The sequence below is a fragment of the Tupaia chinensis genome, unplaced genomic scaffold (genome assembly GCF_000334495.1).
Source record: "Tupaia chinensis unplaced genomic scaffold, TupChi_1.0 Scaffold000270_1, whole genome shotgun sequence".
In the NCBI taxonomy this organism is placed as follows: domain Eukaryota; kingdom Metazoa; phylum Chordata; class Mammalia; order Scandentia; family Tupaiidae; genus Tupaia; species Tupaia belangeri.
In genome coordinates, this window is record NW_006159750.1 from 4,508,926 (window position 1) to 4,517,141 (window position 8,216).

The following is an 8,216-nucleotide window of genomic DNA, read 5'->3' on the forward strand; positions in this document are numbered from 1 at the left end:
GTGCAGAGACAGAGGGCGTGAATTAGTTTTCAAGGTAACAGGTGTACATCTGGCATGCTGCTGGCTTCAAAGACTCAACATCTACCCTGCAGAGACCAGCCCATGGTGTGGTGGTGACGGCAGGAAAGACAACCTTCTCAACAATAAGGTTCAGGAGTCAGAGAGATGGGGGCAGCCAGAGAAAGAGTAGCCCCAGCCTCATGGCACTTAACCGTTTCCAGGTAGGGGGTTCAAGTGATTAGACTTGGGCGAAATTTATTGGTTAACTTTGGAGAAAGACAGGAGAAAGGACTGACCCTGGCTAGACACTTGGTTCTAGCACGAAGAGCAGTGGTGAGTAGGAAGCCCCAGGGTGAACGCTGTACAGAAGGGGGAGGACGGATGGGAAAGGCAGTGCAGGTACATGGGGAGGGGTCTGGCAGAGCAAGCAATGAAACTTGAGAAATCAGGGGGTTCGCAGTGGTTACAGGATGGCTCTCTTCCAGAATCCCTTCTTTGTCTCTCACCTCACTTAACCCACTATCCATCTGCTTCATTATTAACCCTTTGAAGCTCAGTTTGAGAATTTCTGCCTCCTAGGAGGCCTTCCCCTTTCCCAGGCATCAGCTCTGCACTGCCACAGAGCCCATTGCAGACTAGAGGCTTCCCCAGGTATGGCACAGTTAGTTGCCACAATGTCTTTTCTCTCCGTGCTCCTTGGCAGACTTCCAAGTGGGCATGTGTCCTCCCATAGTACAGACTCCATTTCCCAGCTTCCCTTGCTGCTGTATGTGGCCATAAAGCTCACTGTGGGCCCATCCATGTTGGCACAGATGGTAGGGTACCGCCACATGATACCAGAATCATAATGGGAGTCTGGGGTGCAGTACCCCAGTCTACCTGAACATATCAGGCACATCCATAATCCTGGCTGGCTGGGAGGCTGTGATGTGGTGAGACCCTGTCAAAGGTACCCCTCCCCTCCCCATCTCATGAAAAAAAGAAATAAAATGGGGGAGAGGGTGCAGCTCCATGTCCTAGGGTTAAAGGAGCCAGATCCCACACGGCCAACCACCCTGGATGGTTCGAGTCATGGCCCTGGGTAGTTTGAAATAAACACTGGGTAAACCTGTGTGTGTGTGTGTGTGTGTGTGCCCAAGATCCCGACAGAGTGGAAAAAGGAGAAGGGCTTATAGTATGCACACCCCATTAGAGGGTGCTTTCTCCCTCTCCCCTTCCCTGTATCTATCTGCCTCTGGCAAGCACATGCAACCTCTGGCAAATTTTTTTTTTTAAAAAAAGGGACCAGTGGATGGCATAATGGTTACATCACTGGACTCCCATGTAGTTGACGCGGTTCAAGTCCCAGACCTGGCAGCTTAACATCCACGCCAGGAACATGTGCATGCCCAAAATCCCGAGAGGAGATTAGAGGAGGAAGATTGGGGCCTGGCCATCCCCCGGGAGGTGATTTCTTGCTTTCTATGTCTCTGTGTGTCTCCAGTGAGCATATGTGCCCTATAGCAAAATCTCTCTCACAAAAACAAAAGTTTCTGGACAAGAGGAAGTAAGCGGCTGTGTTGCATAACACCTTGTAGCAAAGCCTACCAGGCAGCCAGCACATGCCCTTTGTCCTTGTCTTCTCTTCTGCTGGCTGGAATATGCAAGTGGCAGCTAGAGCTCACCACCTCCCTCACCTCCCCGCACCCCCGTGCACTGAGGTGGAATGCTAAGAACCACAACAAGCGAGGACGCCTGGGTCCCTGGGGAGGCAGAGGGGCCACGCCTGTCAGCTTATCTCCGAACTCCTGTGCTTCGGAAAGAAGCCACTGTTCTCTCCCACTGCATAACGCTGTATTTCTCTCTCCCATTGTAATTACCTCCCCAGTTCCAAAACAGGCAGCTCCTGGAGAAGAGGGTGTTCAAAAGCCAGACAGTGGTCCCATCATGAAGAGGCTTCTACGTGCTCCAAACAGCTGCATTCCTGTTTTATATGATGTTTTAGACTAAGTACTATCAAAGTTAGAATTTGGCCCAAAGTAGCTAGAGAATTCTGGAAACATTTGCGGTTTTTTAATGCTTTTTTGTTATTGTTTTTTATGTTTCTTTTTCTCATGAGAAACAGACAGACCCTGGGCACGGTCTCACCACACCAAAATCTACCCTGCAACTGTAAGCCAGCCCCCCAGCCAGCCAGGATTGCAGATGTGGCCAGGACAGGCCCAGAAGCTGAACCACAGGCCCCTTACAGGGCACTGTGCAGCGGTGTTCCTACTGCCCACAGCACGGCTGCTGGGCCAGACTTTAAAGCTACTCTTATCCCCTGGGAAGAATTATCTATTTAATTTTATTTATTTTTTTAATTTCTGCTATATGGTATGTGCACTCAGCAGAGAGAGAGAGAGAGAGAGAAGTGAGAAAGCAAGCTGCCAGATCCGAGAGTTGAACCAGCCAGCCCTGTGAGAGTCCAACACTTAACCACCATGCCACCTACTGACCCCCTGGGAAAGATTTTAAACAGCATATTTGATAACCTTCTTTAAAGTTTTTAATGCCACATTCAACAAGGCTTTAACACACACAAAAAAAAATACAGATAAATTCAAAATTTAACACTTCTACCATGCCCAAATTCTTCATTCTTGAGAAAACATCAAAAAGTTCCAATTTCAAAGGAAGGCACACCACGTTTAGTTAAACCCTCATCTTTCTCAGAGTTTACAAACAACCTGGCTGGAGGTCGAGCGTATCTGTACACTAGCTTTGGACATGGACCTTTGTGTTAAAACTCTTCCTAAAAGTTACCTGAATTATGACTACACCAAAGTTCAAATTAAATTTGAAGTGAGCCCAACTATCACTAAGACCTTGAATTTCAGGAAATAAGGATGGCTCAAAAATCAAACAGATAATCAAAATAATCGTGCAAGTCGACCATCACTGCAGAACCGTCGCTGCTCAAGCCCACGGCGTCCGCAATGACTGACCTCATCATCTCTTCGTCAGCACACAAACGGCTTAGCTTGGGATAAGCAAGGAGTCTTTGCAGGGGCACAAAAAACTTATCTCCAATGCAGAAGGGCTTGGGAGACGTCTTTATCCTGGCTTTTTCAACCTCTGAGAAGACCGGTCCAAAGCATGGGATGTGGGCCTGCGAGCAGCCAGCATCTTTTGGCTTAGTACCCAATTCCCCATCCTCTCGCTCTTTCAGCTTCCGCAGATAGCGCACTCGCAAGCTCTCCACTTGTCGGGACACTTCATTAACCAGCACAAGTCTGAGGAACCTTTCCTGCTGTAGACTTGGGTATGAAGCTGTAAAAACCTAAGGGGGGAAAAAGGCAAAAAAAAACAAAACACTTCATATATAGATTGTCCCCAACTTGAGTAATGGTTCCACTTAACAATTTTTCAACCTCACAGGGATTCTGTAGAACCCGTACTTCAGATTTTGAATTTCGTTGTTTTTCCAGTTGGCAGTGTGTGTCTCACGATGCTAGACAGTGACAGAGAGCCACAGCTCTCAGCCAGCACACAACCACAAAGGCACACAAGTGATAGCTACAGTGTGCTCTGCTCAGTAACTTACACGAGATAGCCAACAACACATTGTTTAAAAAAAAAGATGAGGCCAGCAGTTGGCATAATGGCTATGTCGCTGGACTCCCATGTAGTCGACAGCGGTTTGAGTCCCGGACCTGTTTAAATTCACGCTGGGCTTGTGTGTGTGTGTGTGTGTGTACGCCCAAGATCCCGAGAGGAGAATGGAGGAGAAGGGATTTCTTGCTTTCTGTCTCTCTGTCTCTATCTGTCTTTCTGGTGAGTGCATACACCCTATAGCAAAAACCCTGCAAAAAAAAGGCTGTGTCTTAGATGATTTTTGCCCAAATGTAGGTTAACGTAAGTATTCCAGGAATGCTTAAGGTAGAACAGGTTAAGCTACCTTGTTCAGTAGGTTAGGTGTGTTAAAGGCATCTTCAACTTATCATGGGGATAACACATGTTGGGCAGTATCTGTATAGCGAATTGTTCAAAGCTATCAGTAACTTTTGACCATTTAAGCACTAACTCTATGGGAGCCAGCAGATGGTGTAGCAGTTACATCTCTGGACTCCCACATAGCCAACCATGGTTTGAGTCCCAGACCTGGTGGATTGAAAATTGTAACAGGTGCATATGGGTGCATGCCCAAGATCCCAGGAGGAGAATAGAGAATATGGGATTGAGGCATGCGGTGATTTTTCACTTTCTTCTCGCTGTCTTCTCTCTCTGTAGTAAGCACCCTAAGGCAAAAACCACTAGGAAAAAAGAAAAACAACTACATATACTCATTGAATATATGTCAGGTCCTACTAATTATAAATGTCTCAGTTAAAACAGGAATCAAATATGGACACAGAAATTAACTAGATTTGCTCTTTTTTTTTTTTTTAAAGAGGAATTTTTTGCTATAGGGTACATGCATTCAAAGAGAGACAGAAAGCGAGAAATCACACCCCACCCCCCGTGGGGGATGGCTATGCCACAACCCCTTCTCCATTCTCCTCTTAATATTTTGGGCACATACACACATGCACCTGGCATGAGTTTTAAGCCGCCAGGTCCAGGATTCGAACTGCAATCAACAGTGGGAGTCCAGCGATGTAACCATTATGCCATCTGCTGGTCCTCCGGATTTGCTTTCTAAATCTAATGCCACAAATCTCCTACCAGATTTCTACCAATTCAACTGACCCAGTACTTCTACTTGATAATACAAAAAAAAGGTAAAAACAGAAAAAGTTAAAAGGAGAAAATGTTTCTTTTCCACCCTGCCTCTTTAAATATGAGAAGCTGGGGGCTCAACACTAAGATCTGTGATTATCTGAAATGCCTGGAACCAAAAGTGTTTTGAATTTGGGATTTTTCTTAGATTTGGATTTGCCTATACGTAATGAAATATCTTACAGATGAGACTCAAGGTTAAACATGAAATTCATTTATATCTCATATATCCTTCTACACAAAGCCTGAAGGTAATTTTACGCAATGTTTTTGTATTGTGGTGCTTTGGCTGTGACCTGTCACATGAGGCAGGTGTAGACTTTTCCACTTGTGGCATCATGTTGGGGCTTCAAAATTTCTGTATTTTGCAGCATTTCAGATGTGGGACTTTTGGGTTAGGGATGGTCCCCCTGCAGTCATTTCCTGAGCCAGAAAGGGGAGGAGCAGCTCTCCCTTTATGCAGACTACCCTAACAGATTACAGAGACAGATGCTGATGTATTGCTGTGCGGTGTTCTAAGATTCCAACAGGGCATTCTCCGTAACAGGTCATTTCTCATGCTTTTAGAAACGGCAAATCAGGTGTCTTAAAGGACACCTTCTGCCAGTCATCATGGCACCTGCAGTATTCCACTAGGGTGGACTTCAACTAAGGTCATTCACCCTTACCTTTATACTGGGGGCTTTTATCAAAAAAGAAGAAATGAAAAAAAGGAACTTACCATCCTAATAAAAGTCCCTGTTGGCCTGACAGCTGCTTCACAGAGAATACTCACAGCTTTATACACGTGCTGATCCAGCTGCTCTGAACCACACAACGGGGTCGCCTTTCCTCCATTCTTCTGGAATATGCCAATCTGGGTACAGTATCCAACATTCTCAGCTCCAGCTGGGGGTTCCCCCACACCAGTGAACTCCACAGAGTAATTGTAGCGATTGGCCATATACAGAGATAGTTCAATGCATGTTATCAAGTCAAATCCAAGCAAACGAGAGTCTCTTTCCACAGCAGAGCCATGATACAAGGTAATAGTCAAATCCAGATCCCGAGGTTTTAGAAAATCTCCCAAGAACGGTGATTGGCCACATACAGAGACCTGAAATAAGCAACAAGTTCCAGCTAAGCCTACAGCTGAATATGAAAACACAATGAACTAAAATCATTCTAAGTTCCAAATTCCTACCCCACCACATAATGGTGCATGCATTGCAGGTTTACTTTATTTCTGTAAGGAGCAGAGGCAATGACATGTATCAGCTTCCAAGTTACCACAATAAAATGGAAGAGAAAAGGAACATTATGGGGCAGAGAGTTGGGGTGGACAAGAAGACCACAGGTTACACCCCAATTATGTCACTGGGTTTGCAATTACACCAGGAAATGGAACCATATCCAAGGAAGGATACCTGGGCAGGAGCATGAGGCTGCCCGGCTGCCCTCACAGCCCCACACCTTCCCTGTTTGGATCCCCACCTTCCCACCAACACTCCAGATGCCGTCACATAAACGGTACCCAAACACCCTTTCCACACCTGCCCAAATGCATGCTCCCTTCATGGTCTTATTACATGGAAGTCACACAATGGGAGTCCATTTTATCAGAATAAAGAAACGACGTAAGCAACATATACACAATTGTGATTTATTTCTTAGAATTTTAAATTCCATAAGGAAGGATCCCCAAAATCAAATTTACCAGGTCTGAAACTGCATTCTGTTCCACTCAAATTTATGGTCTGAATCCCTTAAGGTCACTATTGGAAACAGGGGATTGAATTCGGAGTTTGGGGTGCTGATGACAATCATGGCTGGAGAGAGGTACCCAAATACCACTTCTGGAAATCTGGCCAGATCGCCTGAATCCAAATGTTCTATTCTAAAATGGTTAATAGGAAAGATAAAGCAAAATTTAGCTTCACTTGCAAGTAGTTTCCTAACTGATTTAGCAAAATAATATGTCCACTTGTACACTGACAGCTGTCTTCTTTAAACAGGTAACAGTGCTTCAATGACCCACGAATGATTATTCATGTACAGACTGACATTACTGGGACGACTGATGAATTTTATTTACGGACTGTAGATTTGGTAAAAGGGCTGTATCAGTGTTACACTTCCTGTTGGAGTCAACCTGAGGTTATCTAAAAAGGAAGTTTTGGGGGTTTTTCTTAGAAAATATAAACAGGGGGGGCCAGCAGGTGGTGTGGTAGTTAAGACACTGGACACTCCCACATGGCCAACCACAGTTTGAGTCCCAGACCTGGTGGTTTGCTTTCTCACTTCCCCACTCTCTGTGTCTCTCTCTGGTCAAATTAAAAGAACTGAGTGAATAAATAAAATTAAATAAATAATTCATTTATATATATAAACAAACAGAGGTATTTAGGGGTAAAGGGATACAATGTCTCCAACTTACTTGAGACGATTCAGATGAAAAATCATGTAGAACATTATACTTAGGGAAAAAGACAAAATAAATTAGATCAAATGTAAATAATTGGTGAGTCTGGGTAAAAGGCATATGAGTGTTCCTTGTCCCTTAATTCTTGCAATTTCTGTAAATTTGCAACTACATAAAAATTAAATATTACCCAAACAGGTCTGACAAAATCTTGCTGACTTCCCATCTAAGTGGGAAACTGGACATTGACCAAAATACTTCATGAGGACCTGGCCTTTGAACCAACTCACAGGCAAACCGGGAGCGACACTGAGTTAGGGACAGGGAGACAATCTCCTTCCCCAGCCTCCAAAGACGCCCTCATCACCACACTCGTGGGCCTCTATCTGTCAGTAGGACAGTGATGGACAGAAGCTTCGTGACCTTTCAACCAGGTACAAGAAAAGCACCGAAGCTAAAGCTGTGGCCAGTTACACTAGTCAGAAATGCTCTCTAAGCCACCAAATCCAGAAGTGTCTCGAATGCCCTTACTCGGGCTTTTTTGCATCATCAGTGCAAACACTACGAAATTAGGTTACAGCATAACACAAGTAGAGGGAACGTCACTGCTGTCTCATACACATACAAGAAAATGAAAAAGGTTGCAAGTCACTTAATAAGAATTTATTTCAAGAGATTAGGAAAAGGCGGCAAATGAACCTCAAGTAAGTAGATGGGAGGAAATAGAGGAAGAATTAAAAAAAAAAAAAACAATTAAGTCTATGACCCATGATTCCGATAATCCTACTCTCAGGTGATCCGAAACTTGCCTTCACAAAAACCTCTATGTGAATGTTTGTTAACAGTTCTATTCACATCACCCCAAGCAGGAAACAACACAAACATCCTTAAATGAGTAGAAGGGAAAAGTAAATAAAATAAATAAGTATATAGGCAGACAGATAGATAGATAGATTTTTTTTTTTTTTTTTTTTGGAGAGGTTTTTGCTATAGGGTGCGTAGAGACAGACAGAGAGACAGAAAGCGAGAAATCACCCCCCAGGCGGGATGGCCACGCCGCAATCCCTTCTCCTCC

The 8,216-nt window shown here is 44.5% G+C and overlaps 1 protein-coding gene across 9 annotated transcripts in view; it reads right to left on the reverse strand.

Annotated features, from left to right (window-relative positions):
- Nucleotides 1-2,504: 2,504 nt before the first annotated feature.
- HENMT1 (HEN methyltransferase 1) overlaps nucleotides 2,505-8,216 on the reverse strand; it is a 35,928-nt gene continuing 30,216 nt past the window's right edge. For 8 of the 9 annotated variants that reach the window (XM_027772280.1, XM_014588201.1, XM_014588200.1 and 5 more), the window contains 3 exons: nucleotides 6,436-6,616; nucleotides 5,462-5,692; nucleotides 2,505-3,301 (listed from right to left, as the gene is read on the reverse strand). In XM_027772280.1, the coding sequence (XP_027628081.1) occupies nucleotides 2,873-3,301; nucleotides 5,462-5,692; nucleotides 6,436-6,616 (841 nt within the window). In that variant the 3' untranslated portion in view covers nucleotides 2,505-2,872. The remainder of the gene's footprint in view (nucleotides 3,302-5,461; nucleotides 5,693-6,435; nucleotides 6,617-8,216) is intronic. The other variant, XM_006149500.3, reaches the window with a different exon arrangement.